Genomic DNA, 18967 nt, shown 5'->3' on the forward strand with positions numbered 1-18967 from the left:
ACAGCCCAGTGCCTCGTGCCTGCCAGTCTCGGAAATGGCCATGGCACCTCCTCCCTGCCGGAAGGGAAGAGGGCCCTCCCTGGCTCTGCCTTCTGCGGGCCCAGGCCCAACTCGGCACGGACCCCTTGGCAGTGTGCAAGGCAGGCCAGGAAGAACAACGGCCAGAAAGGAAATCGAGCCCTGCCTCCCCCTCCTCCCTCCGTTGCCCACTGCCTCTCTCAGCCCCCTGAAGATCTCCTAGGACAGCTGGATGCTGGCCCACGAGGCTCCTCCCACAGTCTCTCTAGGCCACCAAACCCTCCTCATCCACAAAGTGGGGGGAGCAATCCCTCACTAGCAGAACGAGGACTTCGCAGGTGGGAAAACTAGATTCAAGCCTGATTCCAGCCCTCACTGGGTGTGAGACCCAGGACAGGTTATTTAACCATTTGAAGTCTCGGTTTCGTCATCAGTAAAAGGGTGTTGATATAGCCTAGTCACGAGGCCTGCTGTGAGGAATAAAAGACATAGCGCTTGGAATACCACTACTGGGCATATACCCAGAGAAAACCATAATTCAAAAAGACACATGCATCCCAATGTTCATTGCAGCACTACTTACAATAGCCAGGTCATGGAAGCAACCTAAACGCCCATCGACAGGTGAATGGATAAAGAAGATGTGGTACGTATATTCAATGGAATATTACTCAGCCATAAAAAGGAATGAAATTGGGTCATTTGTAGAGATGTGGATGGATCTAGAGACTGTCATACAGAGTGAAGCAAGTCAGAAAGAGAAAAACAAATATCGTATATTAACGCGTACATGTGGAACCTAGAAAAATGGCACAGATGAACCGGTTTGCAGGGCAGAAATAGAGACACAGATGTAGAGAACAAATGTATGGACACCAGGGGGGAAAGCGGCGGGGGGTCGTGGTGGTGGTGGGATGAACTGGGAGATTGGGATTGACATGTATACACTGATGTGTATAAAGTAGATAACTAATAAGAACCTGCTGTATAAAAAATAAATAAAATAAAATTCAGTAATTAAAAAAAAAAAAGACATAGTGCTTGGGCTGGTGGCTGGAACATAGCAGGTGCCCAAAAGTATGATTTTTAACGCACTGTCAAGACTACTGCTTCACCTCTGTGCACTGATTTTAATCCAGGTTGGCCCAACACCCCACAACCTCACTCTTGAGTTTAGTGTCCAGGTATTCAGCCCCAGGTCCCAAGTTTTAGGCTGTTAGGTCACCCAGTGAGTCCCTGTCCTGACCAATACTCCATTCATTCATTCATTTATTCATTCATTCATCTGCTTAGCCCCTGGGGGCAGGAGTGGTGGAGCACAGAGGTCCAGGCCCCAGGCCATGCCGGGGCTCCTTCATATCTCTGTGTCCCGGTAGCAGCGCAGGGTCTGGCACACACTAAGTGCCTAATAAATGCTTGTTGGATGAACAAACAAATCCAAGACCCCAGCAAGCAAAAAGGGAGGGAAATGAAGGAGTGAATGACTGAAACATGGGGAGCTGCACATGCCCTAGCTTGGCTGGGGGTGCTCCCCACAACTGCCCACACCCCCAAATGTCCAGAGAGGGCTGTGTCCCTGACTGGGATGAGGGATCAGCTGCTGGGAGGAGCGGGGGCTCCTCTCCTAACTATGCTCCCACCTGGGCCAGCTCCTCTCCACCTGGGGTTCACTCCATCCCCACCATGGCCTTGACCTGGGCAGGTGACCCACTCCCCACCAAGAAGTCATGATCCATGTGGATTCCTGGATCCTCTTGGGTTCATGAGTGACTCTATGGATTTCATCCCTTCCGTGAGTCCCCAGTTGCCTTCTGCCCCATCCTCCGTGGAACCCCCTTCTCCAACTGCTTTCTACCCCCAGGGGTGCTCTGTTAAGAAGGCCTAGCCCCAGGCAGCTTACAGAATTCCAGTGTGGACAAAAGAGCCCTTAATCTCAGATCCCCACAGAGCCCTGTGCCCCTGATGGAGGCCCACAGGAGCAAAGAGCATGCCTGCCTGGAGGGCAGGAGCCTGGTTGCCTGCGCCTCTCCCTTTCTCTCTCTGAGCCTCAGTGGTCCTGGGCCCCCTGGCTCTCCCAGGTAATCAGGCAGAATCAGCTGTCGCTCCCCGAGCACCCACCACGTGCCTTTCATCCCCTGGGAACGTGCTTTGAATATCATCCCCACTCTGAGGCTCAGAAAGAAACGGTCATTTGCCCAAGGCCACACAGCTAGGAAGCTACAGACCCAAGATCTGAAAGCAGGTGGGTCAACTCTGGAGTCTTGCTCTCAATCTGAGCCGCTGTTGGCCTGAAGCTTGAAGACACATTATATTAATATCAATAATAAGAGTATTAAAAATAAGTGCAACAGTGGGCTCACTGTGTCAGGGGCTCACGGGGCCCCACCTGCGTGTCTTATTTGATCCTCTCATGATCCTTCCAACCATCCCCAAGGTTGGGGGGCTGAGATACTACAGGAGGTGAAGCAGCTGCAGCTTCTGGAAACCAGGGCAAATCCCCAAAGCACAAACAAACGCTCTCAGCCATGAGGTCACTGTTACAGCGCTGGGGTCTGGCTCCTGCCAAATGCAACCAGCAGCCTCCAGGCCACAGCCACCTCGCTCATCGGCCCCTCGGCTCCTGGGCCTAAGGCATTAAGGGGTCTCTGTCACTCTGAATCCCCAGGGTGTGGGACAGGAACCGTCACTAAGGAGCACCCCCTGTCCAGGCAGCATCTGGGTCCTGTGTGGCGAAATCCTCCCAGGAACCCCGGGAGGGTGGGAATGTCACCCCCATTGTACAGATGAGAAAACTGAGGATCAAAGAGAGAAAGTAACCTGCTCAGGTCACCCAGGGATTAAACCCAAAGCCAGAACCTTTTCTCCAGCAACATCTATTTCTAAGAATTGTTTTACCGGTGTGTCCTCGGGCCTCCCACAAGAGTCCCTTCAGGTGGGAATTTTCATCCCTGATTCCTGGGACCTGAAGCCCTCCTACAGGATCCCAAGCCCTGAGGGTGGGGCCTGGGAATCTCCATGGTAAACAAACCTCCAGGCTATACTTATCTACCCAGGGAGGTAGAGATTCTGGCCCCCTTCTCCACCGTGGTCCAGCCATTTGTCCCACTAGTGCCTTTTAAGTTCTTCTCCTGAACAGTAACACGCCAAGCAACATCTGTTCATTTGCTGAGGGAGCATCCCGAGCCAGACTCCGTGCTCAGCACGCTCTTTACTTGAGCTATTTCATTTTATCCTCACAAAAATCTCTACAGGTAGAGACTTGTTGCATCTCCATTTTCCACATGGGGAAACTGAGGCTCAGGGCTGTCAAGGAGCTTTCCCAAAGCCACACAGCAAGCAAGTGGTAGAGCAGGTCTCTGCCCCCCCACACCCCTGCCCTCCTCATGCTGAACAATGTTCCTGCTGAGCTTCTGTGGGTCCTGCCAGCTGTGAGAACCAGCAGACAGTGAGAGAGCCTGGGGGTGGGGGTGAGGGAGAGGGAGGGCCAAGGCCTGAGCTTTCTTTCATGGCACCCTCACCAGTAATCTACCTGCTTGTTTAAACCACTGGGGCTGCAAAAGCCCTGAAGATTCAGCTGCTCTAAGCCCTCCTTTTAACAGAAGGGGAAACTGAGACTCCAAGAGGCGGCCTCACGCCTGTCTACTCTTGCTGGCACAGCAAGTCGGAGGGCCCCCGGGGATACCCTCCCAGGCAGCATCCAGCTCCCTCCACACTTGGGTCTCTCAAGCCCTCCCAGGCGATGCCAGGGAAGTCAGCGTTCTGAAAGCCTCCAAAAAATGCCCCAGAACATCCCCAGCACCTGGGACACAGAGAGGCGGCCAAAGCTGTCCAGCCCAGGCCAGTGTGGATGAGCTCAGCGCTCCAGCTGCAGGCGCAGGGAGAGGAGGGAGGGAAGGGGCCAAGCCAGTTGCTGATTGGCTAGTTCAAATCCCAACAGAAGGGGCCGCTCCCTTCCGCCCAGACTCCAGAGGGCCTCCCCCCCTCCCCATTCTACACACACACACCAGCTGCTCTCAGCTCCTCCCACAGAGGCAAGCCAGCTAGTCTGCTCCCAGCTCCAGCCTTCCTCCACCCCTTCCTCATCTAAGGCTGACTTTTCGGTGTCTTCGCCCCAAAGCCCCAACTACCTGGACCCAAACTCAGATTCCTCTAAGCTTCCAGGGCTCTCCCTCACCCCACACCCTCTCGATCTGGTACCTGGAATTTGAATATTTGTATAACAATTTATCCCAAGAGCTGCCTTCTTAGGTACAGGTACACTTTGGCCTTGGAGATACAACCTTTCTGAGCTGTTTCCTCACTTGTACAGCAGACCTACAATTCCAATGTGACCACAGCACATGCAAGACAATGGGAGACGCAAAGGCCGGTGTGGATCTGGTGCTCACTCTTCACCTCCACTTACAGGGGCCCTCTTCCTTCAACATTCCTTCTTCCACCTCAGGCCTCACCTCAGAGGTCACCCCTGCAGGAAGACTCCACAGTCCCCCAGGCTGTGCCAGATGCCTCTACCCCCAGCTCCTACATCCCTGGATAACACTGGGCTGAGTTCTGAGAGCAGGGTGCTGGGCCAGGTCCCCTGGAGTTCTCAGCCCCCAGACCAGGGCTCATACAGACAGGCAGGGCAGACTTCTCTTCTGGAAGCCCCATCTGCCAGCCTCCAGGCCGTCCCTTTCCTGCTCTCTGAGGCCAAGATCAACAAGGTCAGGCGGCAAGCATGGGAGGCTGATACGTCTGCGCTCTGCCAGCTACATGGAGGGTCACATGAACTTGGACAGGTACTTCCTTTCTCTGAGACTCACTTTCCTTATCCGGAAAATGAGAAGAAGAAGAAGAATTATTAGCTAACCTTTTCCAGTGCCTACAGTGACCTCTCACCTACCTGATCTCATTTGATCCTCATAGAACCCTGTGGGGCAGGGGCTGCCGTTACACGTGTTTTACAGATGAGGAAACTGAAACAGGTGACTTGCTCAAGATCATAAAATTAGGGCCTATTGGAGCCCAGATTTAAACCAGTCTTATTCAACTCCAGGCCTTCACTACTCTCCATCAGCACAAGAAAGAAACCTCCATGGAACCATGCACGGATGACTTGGAGCCCAGCACCAGGTGTGTGGCTCGTACTCACACAGCAACTGCTGTTAGTAGGCATCATCTTATGATACCACTTTGGGACAACCGTGGTAGATGGCCTGTCAGTTCCTAGGGATCCCCATTTTACAGATGAAGACGCTGAGGCCCAAAGAGATGATGGAACTTGCCCAAGGACACATGAGGAGGGAGCTGACCTGGGCACTCGGGCTCATGGTCCGACCCCCCAGAAAGGGCACCTGTGAGGGTTGGGAGGGCCCTGGGCTTACCTTGACGTCCTGCTCCAGGCCACGGATGAGCTCGCCGTCCACCTGGCCAGTCTGGGCAGCGCGGAGGCTGCGGCGCTCAGCCTTGCGCAGCCGGTACTGCAGGATGCGACAGGTCTTGCTGGCCTGGTCCAGCTGCTGCCGCAGCTCCTGCAACTGGTACACATCCTCCTCCATATAGACGTCCCGCATCTCCAGCATCTCTGCCCGCAGCTCCTCAATCTCGTCCTGCAGAGGGAAGGAGAGGTCAGGTCGCTGGGCCCTATGGCAGTGGCCAGGGTACTTGAGTGCAGGGCACACTCGATGCTGTCCTAGGCACACCTCAGGGGGTCTGGGTGTGGCAGACTGCGTAATGGGTCCCCAAGATGCCCATGTCCTAATTCCCAGAATCTGTGAATATGTTACCTTACACGGCAAAGGGATTTTGCAAATGTGATTAAGTTAAGGATCTTGAGATTGGGAAATTTTGCTGGATTATCTGGGTGGGCCCAGTGTAATTACAAGCATCCGTATAAGAGGGAGGCAAGGGGCTCAGAGCGGGAGAAGGCGATGTGGCAGAGGTTGGGGTGATGTATGTTGAAGATGCAGAAAGGGCCATGAACCGAGGAATGCAGGCAGCCTCTAGAAGCAGGAAAGGGAACGGATTCTCCCCAGAGCCTTTACAGGGATGGAGCCCTGACAACACCTTGGCTTTCAGACTTCTGACCTCCAGAATTATAAGATAATAATCTGGGATTGGTTTTTTTTTTTTTTTTTTTTTTGCTGTACGCGGGCCTCTCACTGTTGTGGCCTCTCCCGGTGCGGAGCACAGGCTCCGGACGCGCAGGCTCAGCGGCCATGGCTCACAGGCCTAGCCGCTCTGCGGCATGTGGGATCTTCCCGGACCGGGGCACGAACCCGTATCCCCTGTATCGGCGGGCGGACTCTCAACCACTGCGCCACCAGGGAAGCCCTGGGATTGTTTTAAGTCAAATTCGCAGTAACTTATTATAGCAGCAATAGGGAAGTAATGCACTGGGGAAGCAGAAGAGGCTCATTCAACAAGCATTTATGAACACCAACTGTGTACCAGGCTCTGTGCAGGCACAGGGGGTGGGGAAGGAGAGTGGTGACCAAGACAAACGTGGCCCTTTCTGTATTGTCTGCATGGAGCCCCAAGTCTCATTGGCAAGACACACAGTAAACTGAAAGATAAAAAAACCCCACAGATACTGTTAAGAGCTGGGAAGACAAAAAACCAAAAAACCAGAACCAAAACACCTGGGTAATATGAAAGAGTAATGGGGGAAGGTGCTATGTTAGAGGACAAGGTCGGGGAGGCCGCTTCTCAAGGGACATTTGAGCTGAGGCAAGAAGGAACAGCCATGCAGAGAGAGAGGCAGGGAGCAGTGTGTGCAAAGGCCCAGAGGCAGGAAAGAGCTCAGTGTGTCAAGATACAGCAAGGCAGCCAGGGTAGCTACAGGGGTCAGTTGAGGCTGGGGAAACTGACAGGGGTCAGCCATTCAGGGCCTTGAAGGGTTGAGTAAAGAATCTGAGTCTGGGTTTTAAGTGGAGGGGGTTGAGGGGGATGACCTCACTTCCTCAGGGCAGCTCCTGACCACCTCTGTCATCAACTCCCAGATGTCCTTCACTTCCCCTTTGTTATCATGGGTATATCAGCAATTCTTCATTTAACAGTTTGTCTCCCAGAGAGACCGTGAGTGCCTGGGGGGCTTCCCCACGTCTACCTCACTCCCCGCTGTATGCCCTACACCCAGCACAGGGCCCAGCATCCTGCAGGCTCCCAACAAATACTGAGTGCATGGAGGCATGTCTTGTTATGTAAACAATCACAAAAAGACATACCAACGTGAAACAATCATTAGACACAAAGTGTAGGGGGATGAGTGGGGAGACCCAGGAGAAGAAATGGATGATTACCATGTCTAACAGCAGGTTTGAAAGCTGAGTCACAAATGGAAATAATAATATCTGCCCTTAGTGTGATTGAACGGATTAAATAAAATTGTACACTAAAAAGAGAAACCGATGGGCTTCCCTGGTGGCACAGTGGTTGAGAGTCTGCAGGCCGATGCAGGGGACACGGGTTCGTGCCCCGGTCCAGGAAGATCCCACATGCCGCGGAGCGGCTGGGCCCGTGAGCCACGGCCGCTGAGCCTGCGCGTCCAGAGACTGTGCTCCGCAACGGGAGAGGCCACAACAGTGAGAGGCCCGCGTACCGCAAAAGAAAAAAAAGAAAGAAAAAGAGAAACCGAGTCACAGGAGATGAATGACCTGCCAAAGGCATCCCAAAGGAGTCACAGAAAGCACCTAGAAATGGTGCTGATGGGAAAGCGGGGTGGGTCCAAGAAGCAAACAAACCAACCACTGTGCAGGCTCTGGAGAGGGACCACATCTGGAGAGCTGGGTTCACCAGCCCTCTGAGCCTCCCTTTCCCCAAAGAAAATGGGTGGCTCCCTACGGAGGAATGGCCTGCGGTTCCCAGCGCCCCTGAGACTGGATGGGTTGGCTTAATTCAGGGTTAGGAAGTGGCACCTTCAGGCTGGTTTTTAGTATGAAAGTTCATGGAGGTTTTTATATCCATCTGCACCCAGTTACTCCTGGGACTATTTCTCAAATGGTTCTGAACACAGGAAAGGAAGACAGAGGGGATGACAGGGTATCTGCTTCTCTCAACCACAACAGATACTGTCCCATTCCCACCAGCAACTGAAGGGTTTGATTCCCACCTGGCACCACAGCCTCGCTCCTAGTTGGGGGGGGTGGGGGTGGTTCAGCAGCACCCCGCAAAGTGAATGATTCTGCCTACATCAAGCTGCAGAGGAATGGTCCCCTCATCAGGAACCCCACCTCTACCCCAATATATACACAGACGCAGCCTCCCCCCCATGCCAAGCAGACAGAACTAAAAGTGGAGAAGGAGGAAGTGGGACAGTCAATGATCACACCAGTTAAAGGAATGAGGAAGTGAGGGGTCCACACGCATTTCAGCTGGCGAGATTAAGGGAGCATAAAGGAAACGGCACTAAGAAAGTGTGGGCCAGTTGGCTAAATCCAAGCTAAACCAGCCTCCAGATGGGCCTATGTCCAAATCCTCACCATACTATTTACAGAACATGTTGACAGGGAGGATTTGGGGGTCAGAGTGGACCCAAAGTGCAGGGTGAGCCAAAGGGAAGTGCAGGGGATACACAAGCTAATGATGCTGGGCTACATTAAAAGATGTATGAGGGCTTCCCTGGTGGCACAGTGGTTGAGAGTCCGCCTGCCGATGCAGGGGACACGGGTTCATGCCCCGGTCCGGGAAGATCCCACATGCCGCGGAGCGGCTGGGCCCATGAGCCATGGCCATTGAGCCTGCGCGTCCGGAGCCTGTGCTCCTCAACGGGGGAGGCGACAACAGTGAGAGGCCCGCGTACCACAAAAAAAAAAAAAGATGTATGACATTTAGATCATGGGAGGTGACAGCCCACAACACAGGACCACACCCAGGGCACTGGAGTCATTTTTGGCGACCGCTTATTTTTCTAACTTTTAAATAACTGATTTTTTCGGGACTTCCCTGGTAGTCCCGTGGTTAAGAAGCCGCCTTCCAATGCAGGGGATGCGGGTTCGATCCCTGGTTGGGGAACTAAGATTCCACATGCCGCGGGGCAATTAAGCCCGTGTGCCACAATTAGAGAGTCCGTGCACCGCAACTACTGAGGCCACGCACTCTAGAGCCCGAGTGCCACAACTAGAGAGAAGCCCATGTGCCGCAACGAAGAGCCCACGTGCGCAAAAAAAGAAAAGATTCTGCATGCTGCAACGAGGATCCCGCGTGCCGTAACTAAGACCCGATGCAGCCAAATAAATATTTTTTTTAAAAACTGATTTTTCTGTTTATAAAAGTAAATGACGGGACTTCCCTGGTGGCGCAGTGGTTAAGAATCCACCTGCCAATGCAGGGGGCACAGGTTAGAGCCCTGGTCCGGGAAGATCCCACATGCCACAGAGCAACTAAGCCCGTGCGCCACAGCTACTGAGCCTGCGCTCTAGAGCCCATGCGCCGCAACTACTGAGCCCATGTGCCACTACTACTGAAGCCCGCGCACCTGGAGCCCATGCTCCGCAACAAGAGAAGCCACCGCAATGTGAAGCCCGTGCACCGCAATGAAGAGTAGCCCCTGCTCACTGCAACTAGAGAAAGCCTGCATGCAGCAACGAAGACCCAACGCAGCCAAAAATAAATAAATAAATAAATTTTAAAAAATGTTAATCATAAAAAAAATTATTAAAAAAAGTAAATGACGATCATAAAGACAGTTTTGAAAACAGAAAACATAAACCACTCATCATTCCTCCACCTGGTCTTGAATCACAGTGGTTCTCAAAGTGTGGTCCCTGGACCAGCAGCATTAGCAACACTGGTGGGGGACTTGCCAGAAATCCTCACGCCCTGACTGAGAACTCCTGAATCCGAAACCCTGGAAATGGGGGCCCCCGAGTGACTCTAATGCAGGGTGTTTCCTTCCAGTCTTTTTTTTTTTTTTTTTAATTTATTTTTTGGCTGCATTGGGTCTTATTTGCTGCATGCAGGCTTTCTCTAGTTGCAGCGAGAGGGGGCTACTCTTCGTTGCGGTGCACGGGCTTCACATTGCGGTGGCTTCTCTTGTTTCGGAGCACGGACTCTAGGCACACAGGCTTCGGTAGTTGTGGCCCACAGGCTCTAGAGCTCAGGCTCAGTAGTTGTGGCGCACGGGCTTAGTTGTTCCACGGCGTGTGGGATCTTCCCGGACCAGGGCTCGAACCCGCGTCCCCCGCATTGGCAGGCAGGTTCTTAACCATCGCGCCACCAGGGAAGTCCCTTCCTTCCAGTCTCTTTCCTTAAATGCGCAAGAGTCACATGTCTCAGCACACAAGTCCTCAGCCCAGAGCCTGGCACAGAGCGGGGTCTCAATAAGCATCTATTGAAGAAGTGAATGAATGAATGACCTTTCTCACATGAGCAGCTGTCTCTCCAGGCCTGCCCTTCACCACAGTCCATTTCTGCAAATGCAGGATGTTGCATTCATGCCAGCTCCATCTCTCCGTGGAGGCCAAGGGGGGCCCAGGCCTCTCGGGGGCTTGTCCCAGCTGCAGGCGGAATGCGGTCAGCCCCTCCTGGCACCGTCCACGTGAGAGGGTGAGTCCACAAAGGCTGAATTGTGGCCCGCACGCCTGGGTCTGCTGGGATGTGTGCAGCAGAAGCTGAGCTTTTGGGGTCTGAGGTGGGGGCTGGGAAAGGGGCTGCTGGGACATGGGGAGGGGGCTGAGGGTAGGACTCTGCTTCCCTCCAGAGGTTCTTGGACCTCACTGAGCCTCCCAGTCTCCCAGGACTTCATCCAGGGACTGTCTGATCCAACCGAGGGAGCTGGTAGGGAATCGCTGGCGTGTAGTGGGTGGGGAGCTCATGCTTCCCTTCAAAGACAGCACAGTAGGGCTTCCCTGGTGGCGCAATGGCTAAGAATCCACCTGCCAATGCAGGGGACGTGGGTTTGAGCCCTGGTCCGGGAAGATCCCACGTGACACGGAGCAACTAAGCCCTCGTGCCATAACTACTGAGTCTGTGCTCTAGAGCCCTCAAGCCACAACTACTGAAGCCCGCGTGCCACAACTACTGAAGGCCGTACGCCTAGAGCCCGTGCTCCGCAACAAGAGAAGCCACCACAATGAGAAGCCCGTGCACGGCAACAAAGAGTAGCCCCTGCTCGCCGCAACTAGAGAAGAGCCCATGCGCAGCAAAAAAGACCAAACGCAGCCAAAAAAAATTTTTTAATTAATTAATTAAAAAAAAAGTTTCCTCTTTAAAAAAAAAAAAAAAAAAAAAAAAGACAGCTCAGTGTCCGCTGAGCCTCTCAACCCAGCCGCGGGGAAATGCGGAGCGAGGGGGCCAACACCACTGAACTACGCCAGCCCAGTGGCTGTACAAGGTTGTCGGAGACCCCCCAACGTCGGTGGGGAAACCCAGACTTCATCCCCCACTGCAGACAGGAAGAGGCCACACTGCCCAGCAGTGCCCACCTCAGAGCCCAGGGGCCCCCGATTCTCAAACCGCACCCCCCCCGCCACAGTCAGAAAGTCTGGACTGAAGAAGCTGAGCAAAGGTGCTCGGATCAGGCACAGCCTGCCAGGCCTCCAAACCCCATCCCCTCCGGCCGCTCCTTCAAGGAAACCTCTCCTCCCCTTGAAGCTTAACCTGATTATTTAACCTGGACTGAGAACGGGGAGTGGAGCGGGGAGGACGGGGGACAGGATCGGGCACCCACGCTGCTGCCAGGGTAGTCAGCCTTTCCCTTTACAGAGAATGTTTATTTTGCTCTGATTATAGAGGTAATACCTGTTTATTGGAAAAAAAAAAAAAGCAGATAGCTTTCTATCTCCTCCACTTTCCCACTGGTCTCTGTGTTAGGTACAAGCTTCTTACCCTGGAATCTGAGCACACCCCTCTCCCACCGCCCCCCCACCCACCCCGGGTCTCCTCCCCACTTCTGTCTTGCCTCTGCCCTCCATGTCCAGGTACACCACGACGAAGAACTAGCCACCACCTATCGGGAAGCTCACTAATTACCAGGCCCAGTCCAAGCACAGTACGTGCACAATAGTTTGACCCCTTACCAGCTCTGTGAGGTAGGTAGGGAAAATGTTCCCACTTTGCAGATGAGGAAACTGAGGCTCAGAAGTTTCCCAGAGCTGCTCAAGCAAAGGAGCGGTGGAGTTGGAATCCAAACAAGCCCTGTAACCCTGGGCCAGTGCATCTTAACTGTGTGTTCTACTCCCAGGGTTGCTTGAGCTATTCCCTCTGCTAGAGAGCCTTTGCCAGGCTAACTGCTAACTTTCTCATCCTTCCAGAGTATTCCCTCCTCCCCCAATCTGATTCAAACCCCACGCTCTGAACTCCATTCTTCTCGTGCTAACAACTTTAGGTCGCATTTGCTCGTCTTCAAGTCTATCTTCCCCAGGAGCTGGCGGGGAGGGCAGGTGCTGGGTCTGACTCGTGTCTGGTCCCCAGCACAGCCTTGGACAGGACATGGGACGGAGCAGGCACCCATCACTGTCTATGGGTGGGTAGATGAATGAATGAAAGGAGTATGGCTTCTGCCCTGCCCAGCCTCTCTCACAACCCAGAGAGGGCAGGCCCTCCTGATCCCAGCCCCAGGTCAGCCGCAAAGAGTCAGGGAGAGCCTAGGCTGCTCCAGGGCTGGCCTCAGACCCCCATGCCACCTCAGGAGGATGGGCAGGGTCTCTCGAACCTCAGCTCACCCACCCACTCCCTGCCCACAAGTACACCTCTGTCCATCCTCCCTCACATCCTCTAATGACCCATGAGGTCAGCCTGCAAGAATCAGCCTCTCAGGGGCAGACCCGCTCCCTGAAATGGATTGGTTCCCAGGAATCCTGAGGGAATTGGCCAGGAAGAGTCTTTTGGTCCACGCTGGGCCGGAGGGCCAGACATGAGCTCACACTACCGCTAATAATAGCGTGGCATTGCATGGCAGCACGGGGCTTCACAGTTTACAAAGACATTCCATGTGAGTCATCTCACGGGTCCTCACAGAAGCCCCATGGACAGGCAGGACAGGAATCACCATCTCTGTTCTAGAGGCAAAGAACCGCAGAGGAGCACAGGGGAGGTGGGCTGTGTCCAGGGTCACACAGAGACACCTCCAAGCGGGACTCGGGTTTCAGACTTCACGCTCTTTCACCTGCACCAGAATGCAGGGAGTCCATGAACTTGGATGGGAAGGGAAAAAAAAAATCACGTCTTTACTTTCACTAATGCTAACTAAAAATTAACGTTTCCTTCTATTCTGGACAAGCCACGGTTGTATCAGCAGTACTTATAGTTTCGGCACCAAAAGAAACCACAGATATTTTCATATCCCATAACAGCTGTTGCAGAAATGTCAAAATATCGTATACACTCATCAGTACTGTGAAATTACAGTAGTTAACAGACCTGTTTCCAGATCTTATGAGTTAATAAACACACATATTACTATATCATAATTTAAAAATATACTTTGATAACTATATTTCAATATGCTTGCTTTCCTTTATATTTTGTTTTAAACATTTAAAAACATTATTCTGAGAATTACTCTCAGTACATGGCGTAAAATAAGATGGAGTCTGTGCTCCCTCTGGAGCCGCCTCATCTGTGGGGTCTGGGTCGCCACCCCAGACCCTCGCTCTCCACCATCAGGGCATAAAGCTGGCGAAGCAGAGCTCCGCTTTCGCGCCACATTTAAAATGTTCCAGGAGGGACGTCCCTGGTGTCGCAGTGGTTAAGAATCCGCCTGCCAATGCAGGGGACACGGGTTCGAGCCCTGGTCCGGGAAGATCCCACATGCCGTGGAGCAACTAAGCCCGTGCGCCACAACCACTTAACCTGCGCTCTAGAGCCCGCGAGCCACAACTACTGAGCCCCAGAGCCACAACTACTGAAGCCCGCACACCTGGAGCCCGTGCTCCGCAACAAGAGAAGCCCCCGCGATGAGAAGCCCGCGCACTGCAATGAAGACCTAACGCAGCCAAAATAAATAAATAAAAATAAAATTTAAATAAATAAATAAAATGTTCCAGGGAATTCCCTGGCAGTCCAGTGGTTAGGACTCAGTGCTTCCACTACCGTGGACCCCGGTTCAACCCCGGGTGGGGGAACTAAGCTCCTGGAAGCCTTTCGGTGTGGCCAAAACAAAATAAAATGTTCCAGGAAAGAATGCTTTCTTCAGGAAACCTACAGGAATGTAAGATGATTAATCTCTGCACAACGAGGACAGAAGGGGGCGGGGGTGAGATGTGGGGCTACTGGAACACTCGCAGTGACTCCAGATGCCTGGGTCTGATGGAACTGGTCTGGAAAAGTAGATGGTGAGAAGGTCTCCCGACCCATGGAGCTGGAGGGGAAAGCGACCGAACACGAAGGCCCTCTGCAGAAACACAGCAAGCAGCAATGGGTGGGTGAGCCTCAGCAACAGCTCTCAGCTGGCCCACAGGGGACAGGGAAGGAACCAGGGGGACAGGAGGCTCCTGAAGGCATGAGGAGGCAGCCTCTTACCAGCCACCAAGGAAGAGACTGTTCCAGCGCAGAGGTCCCCTGGCCAACTCCCTCCCAAGAGAATCAGCCCCCACAGGGCTAGGGTGGACCCTGGGAGGGGCCTGTTCACCCAGCGTCCCCAGGGAACTCTGATCTGGGCCCTGCACACCACATTCTAGAAACCCTGGGATACTAAGGCTGGGTCAGGAGCAGGGAGCCGGGGTCTCAGCCCACCCAGCTCCAACGGGGACTCTGCACTGCCTGGGCCTCCTTCCATTCTGCATCTGTCTCCCACCTCCTCACTGCTCCACCTCAAATGCCACCTCCACCAAGAAGCCTCCCTGGCTACCTCGGAGCACAGCCGTTTTGTATGAACAATTAGTGAATATCTATGGTGGGCCAGATTCATCACCAAATCACTGGATTTAGTCCCCATGATGGTCAGTCTGCTCCCCACTAATCCGTTCTTCACTTAGTACATGGAGTGATTTTTTGTAAACTGTTACTCTCCTGTTTAAAACCCTCCAACAATTGCCAAAATCTGGAAACAACCTAAATGTTCCTCAACTGGTGAATGGCTAAATGGTGGTACATCCATATAATGGAATACAACTCAGCAAGAAAAAGGAAGGAAATGCCAATACCCACAACCATGTGGTCGGAGCCCAAACGCATTACACTAAGTGAAGGAAGTCAGACTCCGTTGGCTACCGACTGTATTAAGCCATTTCCATGACACTCTGGAACAGGCAAGACTATAGGGACAGAAAACAGATCAGTGGTTGCCAGGGGCTGGGGGAGGAGGGAGGAACTGACTACAAAGGGGCACGGGGGAATTTTGGAGGTCGATGGTTCTCTGTCTTGATTGTGGTGGTGGTTAACAGAGCTGTGTGCATTTGTCAAAACTCATTTCACGGTATGTAAATCACCGGACTTGAAAGCAAAACAGAAGGCTGATCCTGCCTACCTGTCCATCTTCATCTCCCCCCATTCCTCCTCTTGCTGGCTACACTCTAGCCACTCGGGTCTTCTCCCCGCAGCCAGAAGACACCTTGCCTGTCCTACCTCTATGCCTCTGCCTGGATTCTCCTCCCCTGCATCTCCCACTACTGGCTCCCCGTCCTGCTTGAAGCCTCCACTTAAATGCCACCTCCTCAGAGAAGCCTTCCAGACCCTTCTAAGCCCATTGGGTTCATCTCAACCCCGTGTTTCTTTCAAGGAGCGTATCACAGGTCCCAGCCCAACTGCGTCCCTGCCCAATTTCAAACCTCACCCAAATTTATCACCTCCTGCCCAGGTTCTAGGGACCCAACCTACCAATGGGCAACAGACCCAGGAAGAATGACAGCTGAGCTAAGGGACCCAGAACCTTCACTCTGCGGGAGCCTCTGCCTGGCCTGCCTTCTCCCACACCACCCTGCCCCCCACGGTCCCTCCCTCAGGCCAAAGCCCAGGCTGCCTGCCCATCTGCCACCCTGGCTCTGGCCCGGGCCACTCACCCTAGCCCGGAAGGGCTGACCTGCAGTTTGGGCCAGCAGTGGCCACAAGGGCGGCATGCCAGACCCCCGAGAGGCCAGGGCAGCCATCTGCTGTCCCTTCTGCCTGTCCTCCAGGGTCTGTCAAGGCTCCAGATGAGATCTTCACACTTGGACCCCAAGGAGGGCAGAAGGCTCTGCAGAGCTCCACTCTCCTCCCAGCTCAAAAGCCAAGACTGTGGGAGTAGCAGCAGGCGGAGGGGAACCCAGAGACACCATCCCTTCACAAGCAGGGACACTGAGGCCTAGAGAGGGACTGGGGACAACCCCATAGTCCCCCAGACTGAACAGAGTCAAGCAGGGAGGGACTTGGGGTTCCCACCTCTCAGCTTAGCCTCATTGCCTGGAGGCTGGGCTCTAGTTTTAGGGGAGTCAGGGTCAAGGGTCCTGGAAGAGGAGGGCCAGGACCCCAGCCAGGCACGGCCATGCTACACAATGCCCCCTCCCACTGGCATGGAGGCTGCCTGGTCCCAGTGACACACAGGGTCATGAGGGAAGACAGGGTCCTGAACTTACCTCTCCAACAGCAATAGACAGTAACAGGCATGGAGCTCACTGAGCACTCCCCCTGTGCCACGCACGTGCCAGGTAGCACACACTACCTCACTGTATCCCCAGCCACCCCACTGACTGGTGAGGAACTGAGGTCAGAAAGGTCTACTCAAGGTCACAGTTCAATGGCACAGCCAGGATTTGAGTCCAATTTGAGCTCTAGTAAACTAGACTAGACAGTCTCTATAATGGGACAACAGTGAGAATCATAATAGCTAACGTTTACAAGGGTTTACCATGTGCCAGACACCTGGCTGAGATCTGAGTGAATGTCCGTTATCTCAATGACAGTCCCTTTGAGGAAAGTGCTATTACTTTATGCCCATTTTACAGATAAGTAAACAGAGGCTCAGGAAGATGAAGGCTCCAAAGGCAATCAGGAGTGAGCCTCCCAGATGTGGCACAGCTCTGTGCATGAGACCACAGACACTCTCTCTGGTGGGGAGCTGTGTGTGTGTGTGTGCGTGTGTGGAAGGGGTGGGCAGGGAGGAGATGCCCGGAGAACACTGCCCACCAAGGCCAGGCCTGGCTTGTCACTGCCCCATTCCAGGCCTCACCCGTCAGAGCAGGGAGGCCTCTGCAGTCCCTGATGCCTCTGGGGAGGCACTCACAGCGGGGACACCCGACAGCATCCCTCCTGTCCTTTCTCTGTTGACAGGAAGGAAGGCAGCTTTTGGATCTGGATGTGTTTAAAACATCCCCCAAAGGGCCTCTGGGCCACAGCCAAATCTCTGAGCAAAGAGCATCACGAGATCCCAGTCCTTCTGCCTCTTGCCACTTGCAGGCTGTGTGACCTCTGGCAAGCCCTTTAACCTCCCTGAGCCTCAGTTTACTTACACTTGTGTGAAAAGAAGGGGTTAAGTCCCACCCTGGTAAGATCCCTGCCCTCATGCAGAGCACATAGGGGGAGGGGCTGGAGTGAAACCTGTAATTATCCAATTAATAATCTAATTACTGTAGAGGTAAATGCCCCAAAGGAGCCTATAGGAAGCCCCTTCGTGTCTAACACAGGAGCCTGGCCTGGAGCTGAACACATGAAGGTGGAGGAGGAAACCAAGGGAGGCGGGAGGGAACTACAGTAAAAAGCCCCCCCCCCCCCGCCCCCGCAGTGGGAAGAATGCAGGGATAGAGGCTTGGGATGCATGGAGCGCTCAGACTGGGGTGGAGCAGGGGTGAGGTGAGGCTGAGAAAGGCAGCACCACACAGGCCACCCAGGCAATTGGGCAGGGCCCAGGAGGGGTGTGGAGGGGAGAGGCTGATGCAACTGACCCAGAAGATCCCATGTGGATCTGGGGCAAAACCACGGGAAAGATGTTTAACTGGTCCAGCCTAGCCACAGGACCCAAAACAGTTTTTCTATTGGAGCCCGAGCTTCTCTTTGCGGTGCAGGCAATGGGAGAGAGATTATTCACCCCAGTCTTAGAATGTGGGACCCCAAAGGCAGCCCTCCATCAGCAAAGGAGTATCAGCATCCCCATTTTACAGATGAGGAGACTGAGGCTTACAAAGGCAAAGCTCATAGAGGAAAAGGCGGAACCAGGATTCAAGCCCAGGTGGGCTCGGCTCTAGACCACAGTGCTCTTCACCACCTTGGACCCCAGAGAAGGGAAAGGCTGGCCTGCTGCTCTCACCTTCTCTGACTCCCTGCCATTCCTCAGGGAGGCCAGTGCCATCCGCTGACCTGTGGGCCTCCAGTGAATGCCAGGGCCAGCCTGGCCCAGAACACCCCAGAGTCTCTAGCTCTTTCCCCACCCCAGCTCCAAGTTCCTTCTGGCACCAGAAGGAAGAGAATGTGACTGCAGATGAGGTCACGCCTATGGGGCATCCGGGGCAATGACCTTAGTAATAACCTTGGCTGCTGGTCAGGCCTCTGCTTAGAACTTAGCCGAGCCCCTCCCCTGGGGAACCCTCTCTGCCCCAGAGGCTACACAGGACATGGGGATCCCTCCCTTCTGCTGTGCCCAGGACAGTGCTGGATGTGCCATATACCTGAATACTAATCCTCCCAAGTGCTCTGCAAAAAAGGGATTAGGTTCCCATTTTACAGATAGGAAGACTGAGGCTTGATGAGGGGGCCTCGCACATGGGGTTCATGTACAGGGAGGAGGTGACAAAGCAAGGTCTGGCCCCAGACCTGACCCCAAAGGTGGAATTTGTCCACCTTCCGCCCGAGAGGCCCTGGGGCCTTGTGTCCGGTGCTACAGACATATGGAAAGGAGGCAGCTCCTAGCTCTGCTACAGGTCAACACGGCCCCCTCCCAGCAAGGTGTTCACAATGCCTCGGCTCAGTTAGGCATCCAGTGCCCTTCCCCAGCAGGCCCAACTCCCCTTCCCAGCTTCTCCCTCACCACTGCCACCCCCAACTCCCTCCAGCTCTTCTGTTTTAAGCCTGCAGCCCACCTGCAGACCCTGATCACTGCCTTTCCTTCAACCATGCAACAAAT

General features: G+C 53.8%; 1 protein-coding gene across 3 annotated transcripts in view; it reads right to left on the reverse strand.

Moving 5' to 3' along the window:
* The window catches only part of MTCL2 (microtubule crosslinking factor 2), a 74966-nt gene that overhangs the window by 46546 nt on the left and 9453 nt on the right, over positions 1-18967 (reverse strand). For all 3 annotated transcript variants that reach the window (XM_022592477.3, XM_022592476.3, XM_022592478.3), the window contains exon 2: positions 5382-5606. In XM_022592477.3, coding sequence (XP_022448185.1) covers positions 5382-5606 — 225 coding nt within the window. The remainder of the gene's footprint in view (positions 1-5381; positions 5607-18967) is intronic.

Source organism: Delphinapterus leucas, chromosome 15 (genome assembly GCF_059928025.1).
Source record: "Delphinapterus leucas isolate spDelLeu-1000000601 "Yukka" chromosome 15, BTC_Dleu_Yukka2, whole genome shotgun sequence".
Lineage (NCBI taxonomy): Eukaryota > Metazoa > Chordata > Mammalia > Artiodactyla > Monodontidae > Delphinapterus > Delphinapterus leucas.